Raw genomic sequence first — 22,327 nt, forward strand, 5'->3', positions numbered from 1 at the left:
AGTAGGAGAGGAAGGCAGATGCAGTTTTTCACTACTGAGCATTGGTACTGCCCCATCTTCTGTGACTGGGTAGCTTTGTGGAGATCCTTGTTTGGCTTCATGTTCCAATAGTTATTAGCTTTGATGTTGTGATGAATGAGATCTCTGTCTCTCTCTGGAATGTCACTGTTGGAGAGAAAATAACAGGTTTGGGATTTCAATATTTCAAAGGAAAAAGAGCTAATGGTCTGAGTAATACCTGCCAGTTTTATGTAGCTGTCTTTTAAAACTGAGTATTCAATGATGTGGAGACCTAAAAGGTACAGAAAACATTGAGGTATTTACAATGTTGGGTCTCTAGTCCAAACTGCAATACATCCTAGCTACTTCTAGACACTTTGTCTATGTTTGGATTGCCATGTTGACATGACTACAACAGAGCTTTTGCTTTTTTCCTTTTCTCTTTAATGCCTCCACTCTTGATTTTTATTTTTTTTTAAATCTGTCCCCCGTCAATAACTCAGTTGTGCCTGTGACTTATGCCTGTAACTTAAGCACAGCTTGCACTGGGGGTGGATGTGTGTGTGTCTGTAGGTATGCCTCTCCTCGAGTCAGTCTGGACTTAATTGGGTTTAACCCAGTGGCATGATTAGAACCTGAATGCTCTGGGTTTTTCTTGCACGGCGGTGTTGGCATGTGCCTTTCTTGATCATCTTCACAGCTCTTGTTCAAGTTTTTATCGTGCTGATGAAGGCAATGGTTGTCTTTGCCAAAACTAGGCTTTTGGTGTAGTATGAAAGTGAAATGTTACCATGAAACTAACTTTATTCTTTTGTTTCTAGCATGGAGTATAAGAGGTATCACTTTCAGAATTCTCCAGAGCTTCTTCCCTCCCCACTTCAAAACAATGCTGTTTGGTTACTAACAAACTGTTGACTTCTTTCTCTAATTCAGATCATAATATGAACTTGCAATATTCATTGCCCTTCAGACAGAAGCTTACAACTGTTTGCCTTCTGTTTTCTTTGTATGCAGATATGTGCAAAGCCATTTCTTTTTTGGCTAGCATTCTTCTGATGATGTTGTACCATGGTTTATATAGAGCATGCTTCTCAGTGAGTATGTTTTTATGATATTGTGTGTTCAGCCCTGTCCGTTTGTTAGGATGTTAAACAGCGCTTCCTCATTTCCTTGTACTTTGCTGTTGCTGTCCTGTTGCAGTCTAGAATCAGTCCTGGTTTCCCATCTTCTGCAGCAGAGATGGTCTTCTGCTGAGGTGTTAGTAGGTCCTTGAATAAAGGTTGTGGTGCAATGCTTGTAGAAATACGATCAACTGTAGCAAGTCTTGTCTATTGCATTAGAAAAACCCCCAAAACCGAACAAACAAAAACCCTGAAAGATGATGATGGTAGGGGTGACATGAGGATATCTTGCCCAAGGATCTTTTCCTTGAGGCCTCTGAAATAGTTTGTCCTGGAGCAGGAAAAATAAGAAGTGATTTGGAATGTTTTGTCAAGTTCAAAAGGAGAACTCTGAAGGTAAGATGTTTCAGAATAACCTGGTAGCAAACCTATGATTGTCAGCTAGCCTGGACAAAGTCAACAGGTACTATCCCTTCACTAATGAAAGGTTAGGCTGAGGTGGAACTGCATTATGCAACTGTACTACTATTAACGCTACATCTACTTGCATCAAAATAAAACAGTTAAAACAGTCATAATGGTTGACATCAGTATAGCACTTAGTAAACGGTTTCTAGGTTTTTCCACAAAATCTTTTGCTCAATGTATAGATTGTATTAAGCAAATTTGGAATTAAGTACCATTCTACACGAGGAGCAGAAATTTCAAATCGTTTTTTCCTATATGAGTTGCAACAAGATGGTATGGCAGGAGAATTCAGAGTGGCTCTGGAAAGAAAGATGTGATGAGCTCTTCTCTCTTGCTTGTTCTTTTTTACGCTATTTTTATGTTGGAGGAGCAGATATATTCTATCTCCCTTTTCCTAAAGGATTAAATAGATTACTTTGCTACTAGTGCCTAGTTTCACTTCAGTAGGTACCTTGGATCCAGATATTACTCTTGCACTTTAGTGCTTTTAAGATTAATGTAATCACAGTAAATGAAACCAAATACAAAATACTGCACTATAGCTTTATATATATAGTGTTTATATATAAAAAAAGTGTGTATATATATAAAAAAATACATTGGGTTGCCACCCCACCCTCAAGATTTAACTGGAATTTGCAGGACCATTAATCTGCTGTTAATACAAAACTTAGTCATTCTCTAAGGTAGACAGCTATAAGTACATGGTGGATTTAAACTATTCAAAACCTATTAATATATCTTTGGTGATGCTCAGGGTTAGGAGAAAGAGAGTCTAAATTACTTTTTAGATGCAGTTCATATTCTTATAAATAGTACTGATGGCTTGAAAGAGTTTGCAGAATTAGGCCCTGTAATGTTAAAGGTCCAATTACAACAGCATTTTTTTTAGGATTTTTTAAAAAGTCAAAATATTGAGAAGAGCTTTGGACTTCAAAACCTGTGTCAAAGTGAAGGAGTTCATGCTATCGGTGCTTTGAATATTGGGCATGTTGTCCCTGACAGTATTGTATCCGTGAGCTGAGCTCTCGCTGTCTTCCAAGGAACCTGCACAAAGGCAGTGTTTGTTCTCCTTCTCCGTGACCCCGGTGACTTGGTGCCCTGCCAGGGTGCTGAAACCATTTGCTACAGGAAAAAAAGAAGCTGGCTGTAGAGCTCTTGAAGAGGAGGATGCAGAGGCAGTTGGTTTGAAAGTGCTTAAACAGAATAATAGGTAAACTTCTTTTAATGCATCACTTCTAACAATTTAGTGTATAATGGTCTCAAGGATACAAATTAAGATTTGTATTCAATGTTTACTGTGCTGTAGGGTTCAATATTGAACTTCATACATTAGAAACGGTAACCAGATGGGGATTTGAACCACTATGAGAGGGTGAAGCACTGAACAATGCTAAGTTAAATCTCGCTGGCTATGTTTTTGTTTGGAAAATACGAAGCAAAGGTTCTTACAGCTAATGCACCCCTACTCCTATGTGTCTGATAACTATAAGAAAAGTCCCACTCACAAGAAGTCTGCCAAGGACCATCCACTCAGTATCAGAATGCTATATATAAATTAAAATTATTCTGTCTTCTGGTAGGCAGTTGTTTTGGCTTGCAACTTGCTCTGTGTAATGGCTCTTTGGAATGACTCAAAGGCGCCTCACTGGAGTTAAAAGCAAGATGAACTGAGCAAGCTCATTATTCCTGTCACTGCTCCAAGTTGCTTGATGTGATCTTAGTGATTTGACAGGATTCATACAACTTCCTGATGTATAATTGTTGGTGTTGCTGTCTCAAGTATAAGCCTGCAGTTTCTTCCTTGCTTCTTGTCTTTCCTGTCAACCCATGCAGCTAACTAAAAAGCTAAGATTAAAGCAGTAGTACGGATCTGTGACTCTGAACTGAGTGCTGTGATGGAACTTGCTCTAAAGGTGTGAAAACCACATGCCTGTTCCAAGCTTGAGTTCATATGAAGCTGTACCATCTTTCAGAAGTAAGTGTACCAGGATTTCTCTTGGTGGTGGGGGAAAAGAACTTTTTTCCACATAATAATTATTTTTCTCTTAATTTCATTTTCTCTCAAAGCTTGTGGTTTTTTTGTCTCAAGAGCTGAAAACTCCAATGAGAGACCAGAAGATCTGAGGCTTCAATTTCTGGTTTGATACACACTTTTTGGTGTCTTTCCTGTGTGGAAAGGGTAAGAGTGAGACCAACCAAGGTGGAGGGGTCAGGGCAGCGATGTCTGAGTGTACTGAATGTGTGTGACGTGAACTCCTGGACCTCTCCAACGTCCCCTGTGGCCTCTCCCACACCCTGCCCGTCCTGCCCGTTCCTGCTGGCCTTCTCTCCCTCTGGCACCTGCTTTCTCTTCTCTTTTCTTCTCTGCCCTCGGTGCTGCGCTCGCTGCCGCCCTTGCCTTTCTCTTCTCCCATGCTGATTATTAGTTCTCCATGCAGCTTTGGAGAGAAATGCGTGTAAAGGAATCCCACATATTAGTCTGCTAATAAGTATGTTATCTCACGTAGTGATTGCTTGCACATCCTTAACTTCTGTCCCTCAGAACATTTCATTCTTGGGTTTTCTTGATCTCTTTTCTTATGCCTCCCACCCCCATAAAGTTTCTTCTGTGCTATCTTTGTTCTCTTGCCTGTTTACCTCCATCCCAAGTTTCCTTTTCCAGGCTTTCTCTTTGTCTCGATCATGATACCCACATCTCTAAAAGCAGGAAAATGCTACTAGGCCAAGTGCCTGCTTCACCCTGTCATCTGTCCCCTCTGTCCCAGTGGCCATATACAGAAAGTTAAGGTATTAACCACAGAGACCTTGCTTATGGAAATGTACTTAGAGACATGTGGATACGACAGGTGATATCCAGTAGCCAGAGACTATTTCGAAAATGATTTAGGAACCTTCACACAGGGGTTTTTTGTACATGGAAAATCTCCTGTGGATCTGAAAAAAAACAAACCAAAACCCAAACCCTATGGAGAACAGAGTTCTGTTTCTTCCCCTCTCTTTTAAGCACCCAGGCAGAGCTATACAGTCAGAGTGTTTGGAGGATCACTTCTAATTGTTAGACAGAGAAGAGACAGCTTCATCCATTAGCACTAATCCTATTTCACAAGAAGCTCAGTGTTTAAGCTGTTATACTTATTTTCTCCTTGATTCATAGTAACTATTGCATCTTTATCCTCTAAAATTGGAGGAAGGTGTGGCTTAGAGTCTCATGGCTAAAGGTGGTATTATGACACCTGTTACTAATGTGGTCATTATTTCTTTCTCTACTCTTAAAAAGTTAGTATTAGAGAAGAAGAAAGCCATGCTTATCACGTATGGTAACATCTCTGACAGTCCTGTTGTTTGTAAGATGCTGGTATGGTATGGAGAGAGTGAGGAGGGAGTGTGAAAAGACATAATCAGCTCATCATACAAATGGTGAAGCCCAACTTGCAGATTAGTCATTTTACATCTTTTACCAGCACTAGTAGATTCACTTCAATTGCCTAAGGAAACAGTAATGTAGTTTTTAATGGCTCATCAATTACTCTGATTTCTTCACTGCTTTGACACACTTTATGCATTCTCTTTCCCCAACCCAATAAATATTTAACTATACAAAATGCAGCAGCTACACAGGAAGGAAGGGAGATGCCTGTCCAGAATAACTTAGAGCTCAGTGATCAGGAAGGATTCTTGCATGGTGTGTTGGCAACATAAAGCTCAAATGCTTGTTTTACCTGATTCAGAGCAGGGTTGTCAACACAGTCCCATCCCCCCCCCCAACCTCAAGCCTACTATCTAATCTAAGTGTGAAACTTATATTTGACTGGTTTAGATACAGAATGCTACCCAGGACCAAAGAAATCTTTTCTTTTTTTTGGTGGGGGTGGGGAGTGGTCGTGGGAAAGAGCGTACTCTTCAAGACTTTTTAAGTGTTCTTGAAACAAATCTGTGGAGATCTACTGCATGCTTTGGCAGCAACTGAGTTAGAGAGGTGGTTCTTCTGTGGGGTAAAGCACACAACAAATTTTCAGAACTTTGTTGGTCAAGCATCTGCTTAACTGCTTTATTGAACAAGTAGAGATTCAAACCATGTCTATATCCCATTTAATCATGTGTTTAAGTGCACAGAATTGGGTTACTTCCACAAGTCAAACTCTTTAGCTATTGTTGTCAACTAGAAGTAGTGACAATTGCAAAACCTGGGAATAGCTGAGATAGAAAAATCTAGGAGCAGTGAGTGACAGCTGACCTCAAGCAAGCGTGTGTCGTGGTTTCAGCCCAGCCGGTAACAAAGGACCACGCAGCCGCTCGCTCACTCCTCCGCCCCCCTCCGGTGGGATGGGGAGGAGACGGAGGAGAGAAAAGGAAAAGAAACTGGAACCTCGAGGGTTGAGATAAAGGCAGTTTACTGGGACAAACACAAAGAGATTACAACAACAACAACGGCACTAATGAAAAAAAAGTATACAAAAAAGAGTGATGCACAGTGCAACTGCTCACCACCCGGGACCCGACGCTCCGCCACTTCCCCCACCAAAAACAGAGACCACCCCCCGGCCCGCTCCCCATTTATATACTGGGCAGGATGTCACATGGTATGGAATAGCTCCTTGGCTAGTTCAGGTCAGCTGCCCCGGCTATGCCCCCACCTCCCAGGTTCCTGTAAAAATTAACTCTATCCCAGCTGAACCCAGGACAGCGTGCCATCAGCTTGACCTTGGCTTGGTGTTCCCTGAAGGAAGTGGTTGAGATGCCAAACTAAGTCTAACAGCTTATGTCCGGTATCTGCACTAAAGGATTCCTGAATCAGTACAGGCTTCGATGCCTTGGGTTGCGAAGGTGCAAAATGAAGGACATTACATGAAAGAAATGGTATGGGATTCATTATCTGTGGCTGAGGAACCTCATTTGGAGTCTGTCTGATCATTCTTTCCTGCATAACTACTTTTCACTGATAAAAGAGAAATGTACACCTCATTTGAGTGGAATGCTTGTGATCTGCAGCTAAAGTGGGCAAAGGACAGCTGAAGTATGTGCATTCTTGATGATTACTCTTAATGCACAAGGGGTGCTTGTCTTGATTTCAACTGTTCTGGTATAAGCCCCAGGCAATTGAATTGGTGTAATGCTTGCTGAATGGCAAAGGGCAAAGATACTTTTCCACAGAAATAAGCTTTAGCCATAGTACTTGAATTTTAATGTGTAGTTTTTGCATGGAGCCCTCCCAAGTTTTTAAACTGCAAAAAAGTCACTCAAGTTTTTGTTATCACTCAAAATTACCTGTGGAACAGGTATGTGGGTAATCATTGCAAACAACTGAAGGAAACCTAGCAATGAGAGTGCCTGTGATGAACAGGATTAATTTGTTTTCTCGCTAAACTTGAGAACCATACTTCCTCTTAAAGGGGAAAGGGGTGGGGAGAAAATGAACCAAACCTGAAAACTGGCACATTTTATCAGGTGGTTCTAGTCAGATGGCAATAATACATTGAGCTGTCATTTTAAGGACAAAAGTATATAGTAGTACATTTTAAATCCAGCCAGTACATGCTGTAGTTAAGCACTAAGACTAAACATGTGCATGCATATGGACTAGAGGATCAAAATTTTCTGCTTTGAAAGAGGATGATAATATGAGTTCTGCCAGGAAAAAAAAAAGTGTTCATTCAGAGGCAGCACAGAGTAGGCTGACAGGAGGTGGAAGCAGCAGAACTTGTGCAGTAGATGTCTGAATTTGGCAGTGATTTAAAATTCAGTCTAAAATAAACTTAGTTGAGTACAGGCAGAATAATGTTGAGCCTGTACACTCCCTTCAGTGTGAGCACATTATGTGAAAAAGTGAAATTTCTATCTGAAATTTTTCAGAAAGCTTGGACAAGCATCTAATGCTGGGAAGTATAGGGTTATGATTACAAAAATTCAGATAAGTTTTTGACCAAATATGAAAGCTATTTATTTGTTGTGGGTTTCACCTATGTTTCTTGTAACTTTCAACTTGTGATATTGGTTAAAATGTCTGAAAATCCAGCATATGGCAAAAGTGGTGGTGTGGATGCAATGCAAGATAAAATATTTTTCAGATTCAGTGCTTATGAGGATATATTTTGGGTAGCTTAAGGATAATCTAAGACAGTCATATCTTCTATAGTATGTATTGTAAACTTTTAAAATTATTTTCAGTTTGAGTATAGAAAAGAAGTAATAATAAATGCAATTCAATCATAGAAGAGTGACGGATGATGTGTGCATTGGAGAAATAGGAGTTGTGATTCCTTTGAGATTTGCAGATGTTGACACCTGTGGTTGTTGCCCAGTCCCCTTGTATGGGTTATGGAGGAAAACAGGTCCTGTCACCTCGTTTTAAGCAAAGCTGCTTCTGCCCGCATAGTGGTGCTGGGGACCTGCAGGTTGGTTCCAGGCTGCACCAGAGGATTTTCTCATCCGGGTGCTCAGGCTCCAGGCGAGTGCTTCTGGGTGAGAAGGGGAGGATGGGACCTCTAGGAGGTTCTGAACTCATGCCTGCCTGATTTGCAGGGCTGCTTTGGAAAGGTTCTGCTGAAAACAGATGTAGTGTATAATGAAATAGAAACCCATGTTTCTGTGAGCTTGTTGTGTATAGGCTGCTCTCGCTGATCCGGACTTGAGGGTGTAGAACTATTACTGGTTTTGGGGGCTTATACGTACAGTTGCTCCAGTATCTTTCAGATGAAACTTGAATTTAGTAGTGCCAATAGCCTTTGCTTTGCTGGGATTTCACCTAACAATTGGTAAAACCATTACAGCTCTTCCTCCCAAGAACATATGCTTACATGACTGTTTCAGGTTTTGATTTTCAGATACGTTTTTAGTTGTTTTCCTGTAAGCAAAAAGCCTGCAAGACATGACCCTCGTAAAGCAAGGAAGCAAACAAAAACTTAAAATAAAAAAATTCATGCCCTTTCATACCACAGCCAGGTTTATGAGTTTGCAAACCAACTTGCCATTTTGACTTGTTGGAGGCAGGAGCCTAGTGAGATTCCTGCTTGGTAAATCATGTGTGCTGGTCTGTCTATCTTTATCATGGCTGTTATATATTGCTTGCTAGTGTTGCCAAGTAATTTTCAAAAACTGTCTATTCTGTCACAGAAGTTGTGCTTTAATTTGCGGTCACTTCTAAAAGTGCTTTAGGACAGCAGTTAATGTTGTAACTAAAACTGTTTCTATACAGTGTAGGGAATGACAGGACTGCAGAATGGATTTATTTGTTTTATCATTTGGGCAAACATGAAGTACAATTCCAATCCCTTGTGATAACTTCAACTTAGTCACTTAGGAATTACAAATTTGGGCTATTTCTGGATATTGACACTGTTATCATTAAGAATTTGAAGTTTGGGAGGGAAAAGCCGCGAATACAATCATTATTTTTTTTAAATGAAGCATGGTAAGAGCAAGAAAAGCACCAACTTTTGAAATTATTTTGATGGCTTGAGAGGAAAAGGGAGGGCCAGTAAGGAGGATGAAATCATTGAGTAGTGAATGAGTGAAGAGGCAAGAATTGTTGACAGCAAGCTTTTTTCCTACTTTATCAGTAGTAACTAGTAACTAGTTACTCAGACAGGCAGTGGTACCTACTGTTATATGCTATTGTTTAATCTCCAAAGCCAAGAGAGACTAATGACAGAACTGAAAAGAAACTTAGTGGTTAAAATATGGATTCTATTGAGATTGGTGGGAAAGCTGTACCTGGGTTCATAAAACTAGTCTGTCAACTAGAGTCTTGTGGTTAGCTGTCCTTGTAACTGATTTGTTATTGATTTGTTATTAGTTAGAATTAATTGTATTCAATTTTAATAGGAATGTAGAATTATAAGAAATATTTTAGCAAAAACTATACATATCTATTACATTCTACACATTAACTATGGGAGTCTTAAGTTTGAAATATAGTCATAGGAACTTAGGAACTTTAGAAAATGTATTATGTGTAACCATAAGAATTTGAGTATTGTCTAAAATCATTTAAGCACAGAAACTTTGACAAAGATTTGTTGATCAGTAGTGTTTTGTTTTAAGAAACTAAGGAAACCGTTATGGACACCAGTTTGCTGCTTGGAAACCCCTTACCCTTCCCACCTCAATCTAATTATTGAGGATTCCAATCAGTAGAGTTAAGTGAGATTGTTTTAACATAAGAATATTAATGAGATGGTGTGACGGAAGGACCAATCACTAGAAAGGTTATATTTAAGAATAGACATAGTATGCATTTTTATGTAAATGATGGTGAGAATCCTACTGCGCAGAATCACCTGAGAGGTCATCTATCGGACAAAGTGAGGAAGACTACGGAAGACCACCAGAGGGCTTCTGAGGACCACCAGAGGCTTCACCATGCCTGCGTAGAAGGACATTTGTATATGTTAATAAATTCCCAGAAATCTAATGAATATGCAAAACCTTTCTCAGAAACCTAATGAATATGAATGAATAAGTTTAATGTAAGGTGTGTGATTTTGGTGTTCAGAGGTTCGTGGTTTTTTTGAGAGGACTGCCCAAGCACCCGGCCGTCAATTAAGAAGTGTCTGCTTATCTACACTAAATGGGTGTTGATAAGTTCTTTATTCGAGTTTTTCGGCAACATCCTGTGCTCTGTCTGCTCAAAATATGTTTTCTTGCTAGTAGCTGTTAAGAAGTTGCACAAATGTCTGCACCAATTTCTGTACTGAAGACCACCTTGGGGTACTTTTGCTGAATGTTTTATATTTCCATTACTGCAACTGCAATTATGACTTTTTTTCCCCAGAGTAAATACACAGAATGTGGAAATCAAATTGAGGATATCAAAATAGCTTTTATTTAGAAATCATTTACTGGGAGGGAAAAAAGCAACAATAAGAAAAAAAATAATTAAGTTCAATTACTGAATGCTTAGCTGAAGCAAAAAAAAAAAAGTGGAAATGTGTGATCTAAACTAATAATATAACCAAAACCCATTACACTAATAGTCTTACTTAACTTACTGAAAACTTGCTGGGGAGCAGTGGAGAGCAAGGTATGTATTCACGATGGATTTGAGAATGTGGGAAATTAATGTATTTTTTTCTTTTCTTTTAGGTAAGTAACTGAAGGGGACATGAAGAATTGACAATTAAATGGCCAGCATGTTGCAAAAGGTATTTCACCTTAGATTGAAGAAGAATTTACAAATAATTCGAGTACATATTTAATGAGTATTTTCCTCTTAAAATAAACAACAAAAAAAACCCCCAAAACAACAACAAAAACCCAAACCTGATTAAACCTTCTTTTGTTTACTTGATGATTGGAAGAAGTAAAAATCAGCAAGGTCATGTTTGGTGTTCATGCTATCCTTAAGTGACATCAGCATCTAATGGGAAATGAGATGCTATTCTTAACTTTTTATCGATGTAACCCGTGACAATTGACCAAATGCCAACCTGTGTGAGATCCTTCTACTTCTCTGGTTGGCAGTGACGCTATTGAATATGCAGGTAAAGTGTTTGCAATGCTTCACTAGCAGGTTGCAGATTATTTCCAGGTAACACACACTGCACTACTCAGTAGTGGGATGTAGCTGTGGGCAGGGAGTCTTCTTGAGCTCTGCTTGCTGTCCCTATACAGGGGTTTAATCCTTCTTCACTATCAAGTGACATCTAGACTGTCAGGAGAGGTCCTCACTGTGTCATTGCAGAAAGACAAAAGAACCTGGTTTTGGCTAGTTGGCTAAAATTATTTTATTTACTATAAAAGTAGTAGGAATAATAGTGTGATGACTGGAATATGTAAGTATCATGGTTGAAATGTTTTTCTGCCCCAGAGACTTTGCCTGAGGTCAGATGAGGTATTGCTAATTTTGCTGTTGGTCACTGGAAAGTCTGTTTTAGATGTGATCATAAAGTTGATAGATGTGTCACATCTGATTTCTAAGGGATGATATCACTAAGTAACTTTGAGAAAGCTAAACTGGTATCTGGTCTCCAAACAGCCGCTTCCTTGCCAGCCAGATGGTTATGTAGATATGCAAGGGCTTACCATGCATTGGGAAGCAGTATCTCTAAATATGCTGCTAACAAAATTCTTGAGCTTCTGCTGATGACACCCACACGTAAGCTTTAAAGCACACCCTGCTATATTTTGTTTGCAATAGCTGTCCTACTGATTATTTTTTAAATAGCTGGTAATTGATTATAGTTTTTTAGCATGTTTGTTGTCAAATGCAATATTCTCTGAAATCCATCAGAAGTGTGTAGGTTGATGGGAGAGTGATGGTTACATAGAGTAATTCCAGTTAATACCTATTAGAGGTGGTAACGTAAAGTTATTTGGAAGAATCTTTACAAAGGCTGGCTAAAGAAGAAGAATTTTGTCTTACAAAAATGTCTGTTTCCAAATTATGGAAGTTGTACTACTTAACATTTTTGACATATTTTTTGCTGTTCTTCCTGACTTTCCTTTCTCTCCACTGGGATTCTACTGACACAGAAATGTCATGGAGAAACAAAGCCTTACCTGAAGCTGATTTAGTGAACTGGAGTTTGCGACTGTTTCAGCTAAAAAACCCCTGTTCAATAAAAGTTCAATTGCACTTGATTATTCTGATTTGCATTTCAATCAAGAAGTATTTTGAAAGCTGGGGTATAAATGTGTTGCAGCTAAGCAAGAAAACAAATCAATTTCTTTTTTCTCTCCTGAAGCTTGTTGTAGCTTTACTAGCTCACAGATCCTTCTGTACAGAAGCACAGACTTACCAATGTATAGAAGGTAGTGATGGTGGAGTTCTGCTTATTATCAGTGAATTAAATGCCTTTGTGGGAACGTCTTTTAAGTCCCCAGAGAATGCCACAACATCGTTTTAGCCTTTTAAAAGGCAAATCACTTGGCTAGCATTAAAACAAAATGCTGCCAATTGTGCCTACTTCAGAATTTTTCTTTCAGTTTGAGCAGCTAAACATTAAGAAAACCTCCAGCTATGAATCAGAGGCAAAACTTTCAGTAACTTGGGAACGATGGGTGGAGCCTGCAGCGCAGTATAGTTGTTGCTTTCTGAAAGTGGGATTCTGAGTGCCCCACATCATTCACTTATTCTTGACATTTACCTTCCCCAGTATATGGATGCTGATGTGAAGGCCTGAGTGCATGAATGATACACCATTGCTTAAAACTGGTTTCAGGCTCTGAAAGAGCTAGGGTTCCCTCTTCAAAGTTGATCCTTTCGGTAGGCCGAAATGCATCCCACTTAAGGGAGTGGTTCCTTTTTAGTCCATGAGATGACCTTAGGATTCATAGTATAGCAGAGACACAACTGCATGGAAAATACAATAGAGTACAACTTCTGCATAACTGGGATTTTTCTTAAGCAGTTATTTGGAAGTGATAAAATCTGTGTAAAAATCAGCACTAATTACTTGTGCACTAGTTTTATATGCCTAGCAAAAACATTAGATCTGATGCCATGCTTACTGAATATCTTATGTATTTGTAAGTGTAGAATTAATTTAAGTTTGTCCCATATAGGTTTATGTCTCGTGAGTGACACTAGGATACGTTGTAGGGAAACAGATATAATGATCTAAAAAGATGAAATGAGAGTGATTTGTTTCAGGTAATTTAGTTTATTGCATTTGACATGTTACTGAGTCTCCGAAACATGACTGGAAGCTTTCTCTGGGTAACATGTTGTGTCCTGTCTGTCTTAATGATCATCTGCAGTGTGTTGTTATTCTGTCATTGTAACTATGTGCTTTCTGTCAGAAGCCAGCAGAGACTCTGCTGCTGAGGAATACAAAATACCTTTAATTTTTATGGGAATAATAATCTAATTTTATATTATGCCTTTGAAAGTTCTCAGAGGTCATCTCAGTAAACAGGGCATTGGTCTATGAGCTGCATCATTACCATTTCAAGCAACCTGCCACGTTGGTTCTTGAAGTACAGATGCACTCCCCCCCTGCCATTTTCATGTTACGTATGTTTTTGTCTGTCAAGCTATATGCACACATTAAAGCTCTTAGTAAAGGACTTTAAACATTATACTGAGATTGTACAGTTCATTTAGTCAAATGCCAAACAACGTGGTAAGGTCAGGGTTTCTCAAAAGTAGGTCAAAATCCTCTAAGATTTCAGAGTGTCCCTGTTCTCTGGTAACTTTGCCTTGCCTTTTAAAAACACAAGTTTCTAGCTTGTATGATTGTAGAGATACCAGTGGAAATACGAACTGTGTTCATGTGGATTTCCCCAGTGCTCAACTGAGCCTTTGTACTGCCTGAAATGAGAGGTAGGTGTTGTCTCTTTGAAGACACTAAGGACTCGGCAATCAGACCTGTCTGTGTGTGTGTGTATATATATATTTCTTGTATCACAGAATAAAATGTGTTTATTTGCTATTGGGGGGAACAAGGTGGCCAGAGTTGTGCTATGCGGCAGGGAAATGCTGCCCTGTCTTTCACTCTTCAAGCTTTTGATAAAAGCTGCTTACTGGATTTATGGCACATGCTCTCCCCAGCTTTCCGTGGAGCCAGGCTGCAGAACAGGCATCACCCTTTCATTCCTTTCTTGTCTCTGGCTTGGCTGTTAATAGCCACTTTTTTTTTTCTTATTGGTGATCCACAACTGGGGCAATTGCTACAGCACCTGATAAAATGCTGACAGATGCAGTAATTTTTTTTAAAAAACCAAGTCAGCTGCTGGGTTGTTCAACATCCAGCTTTACAAGAGAATCTGCCTGGAATCTCTTATTGATTGTTGTGATGGTTTTTCAACATTAGAGAACCCAAAACCTCTGTGAATAGAAGCTGAATGGCAAAATCTGCCCCATCTCCTACCTGAGAGACATCTATTGTGTCTTATGATTTAGATATGATAAAAGAACCTCTTTGCAGTCAGCTCAAAATAGTTATCCTTTACAAGTGATGCAGTTTTGTATCTGATATATGTCCAAACAAAGAACAGAGGTACACTGGGCTGGATTTCTATTATTCAGGGGCATAAGAAGCTATATTTTGGACTTCTCTGAGTTATAATACTTTTTATTTTTGGTACCATATTTATGGAAAAAGCAGGGATCAGTAGATCTCCACTGCCTTGTTAGTAAGCTTACACAGGTGCATTGGAATGCAAAGGGGCTACTATGAGACCATGAAAAAATATACAACTGTAAAAGTGGTCAACAGGACAGAAGATCTCACTGGAGTGGCTTTCTGCCTGCTCTGCAGGCAAATACTTTTTTTTGTTAGGCTTCTTTTATTAACATACCTATTCCTTTATGAACTAATGCACTATACATGGTAGTGTGCAATTCCTACATGCTAAGCTTTTTTCAGTCACTATGATTTCTGTTCCACACTAATACTGCAATCTTTTCATCCACTGGCAAATATGGTACTAAAATCTGAGCAGGACAGACCTAGCAGGGAAGGAAAAGTCTCTATGCAGTTTGCTGCAAAACATGGGTACAGATTTGATGGGTCAATGTGGTGCAAAGTTCCTGTCAGTGGAATTTATCTGCTGAAGGATTTGTCCTGGATCCCTAAAGATACAAGTTATAGCTGTGTTTGATGTGTCTTATTGTGTGTTTGAAACATCTGGTGAATTCTGTAGCTTGACAGTACACTGTTCATAATCATGCTAGTAAAATTTTGAAGAGTGACTTGGTGCTTGTAAGAATCACTGAAGTATTGAGATGTTTGGCAACTTACTTTTCTGTTTAATGCAAAGAATGCTAAAGAATATTAGGTTAATACAACAGTAGTTAGAATTGATAACTGTAAGCAATATAGTGTCATTTTGGGGGGAAAACCCCATGCTTGTTAGATTCAGTTTCTGTGGAACTAGGAGGGTAATTCTGCATGCTAAATTCAACTAACTCCAAAGGAGAGGAGGTAAGTTTTGGAACTGGAGCAAAGGGAGGATGTAATTTTGTTTTCTGTTATATGTCTGCCTGACTTGGAAGAATGGGGAAGGCATTGTGTAATGCCTAATTAGTTTAAAACTGTCTCACAGTTGGTCCTGATAACTAGACTGATAAGCATTGGGAAAGATTGGGTTTACTGAAATGAATACAGAATTGGATCCTACGCTTGTTTTGGAAAGTTGAGAATTGGTCATGCTCTACAGCCTGGTTTTACCTGGAGAATTGTGTTGATTAACTGTAAGCTATAACGGGATGCTTCCATATTTTTATTTGTGTATGTTGGAAGTTTTGATTCATAGGTGCTCAGTAACAAATGCAATGCTACTTTTCTGCTTTACTTCAATAAGTAGTGAAGATCACTGTTTTATACTACAGTGTGAACAATTGATCATCTTGCCAAATATTTCTGAGCCTGAGGTGACCTCTTATCCAAGTTGATTCTGAGTACGCAGCTCTTTGACTGTGTCACACACTCTGTTGGTGGTATTTTCCTGTAGCTAACCCCATTGTTGTATTAGTGAAAAGGGCTGTAAGCAGAGGACATGTATGCTTGTATGAAGATTTTCAGAGTGAGCAATGGAAGTTTTAGAACTGACAGAAATATTTTATGTCTGCACCTTATCTTTATTATTTTTTTTTCTCCTTAAAAAACAGATGCAGCACTTCAGGATTTCTTCTTTGTTTGTTAGCGTACGTTAAAAGGTAAATTGCATCTTTTCTGAGGTCTGTGTCTGAAATGCTTGTATGCACAAACACAAAACATGATGTCCCTGCCCATGGCAGGAGGGTTGGACTAGATGATCTTTGAAAGTCCCTTCCAACCAAACCATTTTGCAATTCTGTGAAAAGTCATTTTTAGCTGTACTCCTGCTTTCCTTCCAGCTGCATTGCTGTAGCTTCATGTTTATTTTTGTGCTGTGTTTAAAAATGGTACAAAATGCATATCTTAAAATTCTGACTAGATGTACAGTGATTTTAAGTTGTGACTATTATCTGCCTGTTTGAATTTTCTAAGGAACTGATACCTACATCTGAAAAAAACCTGCACAGCATTTCACATTAAATGGTACTTTTGTTGGCAGCTTCAGGGGACGTGAAAGTTTAAATGGGGATAATGAATAAATTACCCATTGACTTTAGACTGTTCCTTCAAAACAAGAATGAATAGTGTGTGGTGAGTTTGCGCTGCTTTTTGCCCTCTTCTATTTCGTTGTAGGTATGCAAGAGGCTTATTTTCTTCATGATTAATTTAATCCATCAGAATCTGGCCTGTGTTACAAAATGCAAGGAAAAGCATATTTTTATCGTAACCAAAATGAGCATGGAGAAGTCATGGTTATTTTCTTTTTATCTTCTTGGGATCGCTGACTACAAAATGGGAGAAATTCCAGAGTCTCTATAAAGACTTAAAAGTATTTCATTCTTGCTATTGATTTTTACATGGAATGCTTTCAGATGCTGGGGCAATTAGCAGCTAAGCTAAACACAGCCAAAGAGGGACTGCTCCATCAGAAGTTGAAACTAATGGGCTGTAAAGGCACACAGGATAATTCAAGTGTCCAGTACTAGGTTTGAACCTAGACTGCCACCAGAAGGCGTGGGAGGCTGGATATGTTGGCCAAGGGCTGAATGATGCACTGTGAATGAGTATTAGCTGTTTTAAGATGTTGTGTAGCCATGCTTGAAAATAGCTTTCAGTTTAGTAGCTGGGAAGAAAATGGGTGAGGAAAGCATCTCTTGCTTGAGGCAGTCACTGTTTAAGCAGCAGATTGTATATGGCCTTGCCATGGCTTGTTCTCTTCTTGTTTGTTTTGTTGTTGTGTCGTTCCCCGCCCCCCCCACCCCCCCTTTTTTTTTTCCTGGGCATAAAAATAGAAGGAAGAAGCTACTTCAGATAGGCTAAGATATTCCAAAGTGACTTTGCTTTATTTAAAAAGGAGCCTAAAGTATAAATCCTGAGGAAGTGTCTGATATGGTCCTAAGCCTTTCCACGGCTCATTTTCTAGACATAAAGTAAAACTTGACATGTGAAGCCTTGACTGCGAAGAGCAACAGGTTGGCTGCCAATTTTTTTTTTTAATCTGTCTTAGCTTTTCTGCCAAAATCTTACTTATTTTCTTTTACTACAAGTATGGCAGTCAAAAAGGCATTATGTTTTTCCAATGAGAGAATGGGTAGTTCTTATCAGCCAGATAAATTTCTTGCATTCTGTTTATAAACATATGTTGAGGAAACACTTTGTTCTCATGCAGTTTTTGCAGTTTCCTTATTGTGCCAGAAGAGATGGAAAACATGGGTCTGGCCTCTTTGCAGAGCTACTTCTAAAGGTATTCTCTTTGTTTTAATGTTTCAGGTGATAATTATTGGTTGCCTTTTTTTCTTGGACACCCACCCCAACCCCCTGCCCCATTTGCATAGCTGCAAATCCTTTCATGTATGTTAGGGGGTGTTGCTATTTTAAAAAAAATACTTGTAAATGGGCAGTTTTGGACAAGGCTTTGTGTTAAGAGGTGAATAAGAATGGGAAATTAAGCTTACTCCAAATACTCTGACAAATTAATTGGATACCAGTAGTTTTTTGGCATTCCGTATTTCCTTTACATTTAAACAACAGCAGAGAGCTACCTTAACAACCGGTCCTGCAATCATATCATGTAATGCTTATTCAGCAGCACTACAAATTTTTATATACCTAAACAGACAAGCTTGGTAAATCAAGCAAGGATAATCCCTGGTGTCTTTTAGAAGTTGAAATTCAACTATTTTATGCTGTTCTTGTCTCCAATTGGTCTTCTCTCTAGCTAGACAAAACCTTTTAGGAGGCAATGCTATGTCTTCTGCCCAGTATATTAATTGTTGCTGGGAGTAGAAGCTAGAACATAGGTAGTAACAGTCTTAGATGAAATGTAAGGATGGAATATTGTTGTCTCTGCTTTTCTCCATCCATGTTCCAATGCTATTTCTAGCACAGGTACATGTTGAAGTTAAGGCCAAGGTATACAACTTTGTCAGGGTTTCAAACACCATGAAAGATTTAGGGGTATCAAAAGTCATCCATTTAAGCTTGTGCATATGTTTAAGTGTATTTATATACTGGAGAAACTTCACTCTTCAGTTTTCAAGTGCCACTTAAAAATGCACATCTAATCTGTTGATCTGAGCACTTCATGCCTGTTCTGTTTTCTCTGAAGATGGTTTCATTGCCTGTATTTCAAGAGTCAATGCAAAATCAATTGGAAGTGAGGTTTGTGTTTGTGTTGGATGTAAGTGTTAATGGTAGAAAGGTTTCCATTGACACGTTTGAGGGTGAACTAGGTCAGTCTCATCACTTTTTTGCCCTAATGGACAGGGTATGTTTTTTCCTTCATAAAGCATCAGTGGCATGTAGTTAATATCTCTGATTTTATAAATCCTTGGCTTCCCTAGACTACTTTACAATGGTGTGAAATAATAATTAAGAGAATTATAATAGCCCCAAACTTTTAATCTATTAAACGGGAAGCAAGCTGAGGTAACAAAATATTGCCCCCAATGTATGCCTCAGGTTAGGAACACAAAGCTTTCCATGAAGTGTTATAAAAGCAATCTATTTACTCCCTCACCAAACCTATTTTCCAGATTTACTTGGGTAGTGGGAAGGAGGGAAGGGGCTGACATATATTGCATATATTTTAAAGTGACTGCAAACCTGCTCTTTAGTTTTTACAACCACCTGTGGCTGTAATGTCTATGGTTCAGAGGCCTGCTTTGTTGCAGAGGTGGGAATGTAAAGGTAGAGGACATAATTTTTATTTCCTTTGGGTACTCAGAGCATTTTAGCTGATGAAGCCGAAGAAAGCTGGTCTGCCTCATTGTCTACTCTTGTTTTGCTGAGACTGTAATGTCACAGCAATTTGTCTCATTAATTTTTAGCCACAAGAACAAATTATGATCTGCTTTAATGGTAATTAGATTAACTAAAAAGGTCATAAAAGTGATAGGGAGGCAGTTGTGTATTCTAAATATCAAAGCTGTGCAATTCAATTTGTATTTTTCCCAAACATTTTTAATTAAATATATCGAAGTGTGTGTGTATACGTATATATATATATGTATATATATGTACACGTATGTGAGTGGGTATAGAGTGTATAAGTGTACATTAAATAAAACAAAGACCATATTTTTGGTTGAGTTTAGCAAACGTTCATGAATTTCTATAAATTCTCAGACGGAGTCAGCTGATGCATTTGAGTTAAACTCAAAGCACTTGGATAAAATCCTGCACAGTAGTAGGCAATAGGCACTTTCTGCTACATTTTAGTTCTTTAATGCTTAGACAAACACTTTTTTTTTAGATGGGAACTGGTTACTTTTCTAAAGATTCTGTTTACAATTTGTTATAGAAGAGATTTTTAAGTGAATGCAAATAGAGGAATTAAAAAAATCCAACTAAGTGTCTTTTGAGTGATGCAAAATTTAGGTTGGTGGGTATGAAGTTGCTGAGAACCTACAGCTGAGCCTTCTGGCAGGAGAAATTTCTAGCAGGTGGATACGAGGTAACATGCAGTGGAATAAGTTGCTGGGGTCTCCATTTAGTAACTATTCAAGAAAAGCAGTTAATGATTTTTGGAATGAGCCATTAGTTTTCCAAAACTTTAAAATGGAGTAGCAGCTGGAAAACCTGAATTTTGCCTTGTGTTAAGGACTGGACAAATACTGAAACAGAAGTCTGATGTAGGATCCTCCATAAATAATGTTCAACATCGGATGCCTGTCCTAATGCATCAGAAATGGAATAACAGAAATCATCCAAGGAAGGCTAGTACCATCCAGGAGAGCACAGATGGTGTTTTCAGAGGAGGAAGAAATGATCCTCCTATTTAGGAAAAGGTTAATGTGAGAGTATGTGACAGTTTTATTTACGCCTCCCTGTTAGGAGGGTTAGCTGAGAGCTGCCATTTGCTCCGTATCTTCTCATAGCTTTACAACAGGAGTTTGTCTGTATGAAGATTACTACCTCTAATGTGGCCAAAAATTTACAAAATGCTCTACTTTGTTCTTGTTCTTTCTATTTTGTTAACCAATGTTTTTAAAAACACTTCATTGGTAGTGATAGTATTGAAACTGTAAATATGCTGTTAATTGATGAACTGCTGCTTGCCTTATTCTTCAGACAGTCTGAAAGCATGCAATGAAATAAACTTTGCCTGGGCATTCAGATCATAACTATATTTGTTATCCATAAAAGCTGAATTTCAAGATCAGACCTGAGGGTCTGTGTTTCTTGGTGTTCTCTCCTCAACAACAGCCACAGCCTGGTGTTTGGGGAAGAGTAAGAACAGGGCAAGTGCATCTCATACTTCCCATGAATAATCTCCCAGCCTCCAGCTGTTTTCAGCTCAGGGGCTTTCCTGAGCTGGATATTGTCTCTGTGTGTTTAATAACCCTCAGTAGTTTTCTCTTTCACAAACTTGTCCCTCCTTGAGCTGAGGTAAACCCTTTCCATATTGCTAAATGAAGGGAAATTCCTGTCACCACCTCTGTTCTAGCTGCTGGGGTGGGACATATGAAGCCTCATGTCTTAAATTCAGGGTGAGTAAATACAAGGTTTAAGAAGGAAAATAGTGATGTCAAAGATTATGGATAGTTATTGCTACAGTTGAAGTATTGTGCTGAATATGGGCATATGATCAAGAACAAAACCAAAATATTAAAAAAAGAATACTATGTACCAAAGACAGAAATTTGACTGCATTTGAGCCTTTGCAGTAGCTGACTGTCTTGATAGTTCTCTTGCTCTCATATATATGGCTTTATTTATAAAATATTAGTTTTCCAAAGGAAGCCATCAGGAAATTAATAACTTGGTAGTCACAGCTGGGTTAAAAAGTGAAGGCAAAATAGCAAGCTCTTACTGAGGCGCTCCATCCACTTTGTGTGCTGAATGATGCAAGGGTTTTATGAAAAAGCATCTATTGATTCTGTAACACAAGAAATTAATGTACTCTGTTTTCTTATTTTTGGCATTACATGTTGTTCCCATCTTTCATTTCAAACATTGAAAATGATTTTTTTCTTAGTTTCCTGATTTTAAAGTAACTTTGTTGAAGTGTAGGAAATTTGAAAATGCATCAGAAGTGGGGGACAGAGCCTCATCCCATTGAGTCAAACCAATTCCCTTTAGGTAGGTCCCTGGCAAGGTATGACTCCTCAGCAGTATAGCACAGCTTTCTTCCATCTGCACTAAGAGTACACCTGCAAGCGCCGGGACACTTCCACCTGGTCTGTGAACCTGTGGCACTGGAGGGATAAGACAGGAACTGTACCCCAATTGGAATTGTAGGGGAATGTTTGGTAGCATCTGTAAGTGTATACAAAGTATTCTTGCTTTCTGCCCTGTCCTGCTCCTTGCATGTTCTTCCCTTCTCTTCCTCTTCAGCCCTTCATGTGCAGGGTGGTCTGTCCTTTCCCCTGATGCGCAGCACGTGGCAGGAGTATCGAGGGAGACAGTCTTCCTTTTGCTCTTCTCTGCTGGAGCCCGGTGCCATGCGGAGCACTTGCCAGCTGTGTGCCCTGCTTGCAAGGGGCAATGTGGAGCGAAGCATAAGCACAGTTCAGTAATTAGCTGGGATGGAAGGGGACAGATGATGCTGAATGCAAACTGAATCTTATAGAAAATTATTATTCACCTTTAAACTTCTGTTTAAAGAAATGGCAAAATGATAGCAAAGTGCTCATTTCCAAGTGCTTTGCGAACTAGTTATGAAAAGCACTATACACAGGAAAGGCAATGTAACATTAAATGTAACCTGTGTTTTTAGAGGCCTGGGACTTGTTCAGTTTGGGGTGAATTTTC

The 22,327-nt window shown here is 38.9% G+C and overlaps 1 protein-coding gene across 2 annotated transcripts in view; it reads left to right on the top strand.

Annotated features, from left to right (window-relative positions):
- Nucleotides 1–22,327, top strand: part of ANK2 (ankyrin 2) — a 379,623-nt gene that overhangs the window by 50,820 nt on the left and 306,476 nt on the right. The window contains exon 2 of one of the 2 annotated variants that reach the window (XM_049814670.1): nt 10,674–10,732. The exons of the other annotated variant lie outside the window; for it this stretch is intronic. Coding sequence (XP_049670627.1) covers nt 10,712–10,732 — 21 coding nt within the window. The 5' untranslated portion in view covers nt 10,674–10,711. The remainder of the gene's footprint in view (nt 1–10,673; nt 10,733–22,327) is intronic. 2 annotated transcript variants of the gene reach the window in all.

This window comes from Accipiter gentilis, chromosome 12 (assembly GCF_929443795.1).
Source record: "Accipiter gentilis chromosome 12, bAccGen1.1, whole genome shotgun sequence".
Lineage (NCBI taxonomy): Eukaryota > Metazoa > Chordata > Aves > Accipitriformes > Accipitridae > Astur > Astur gentilis.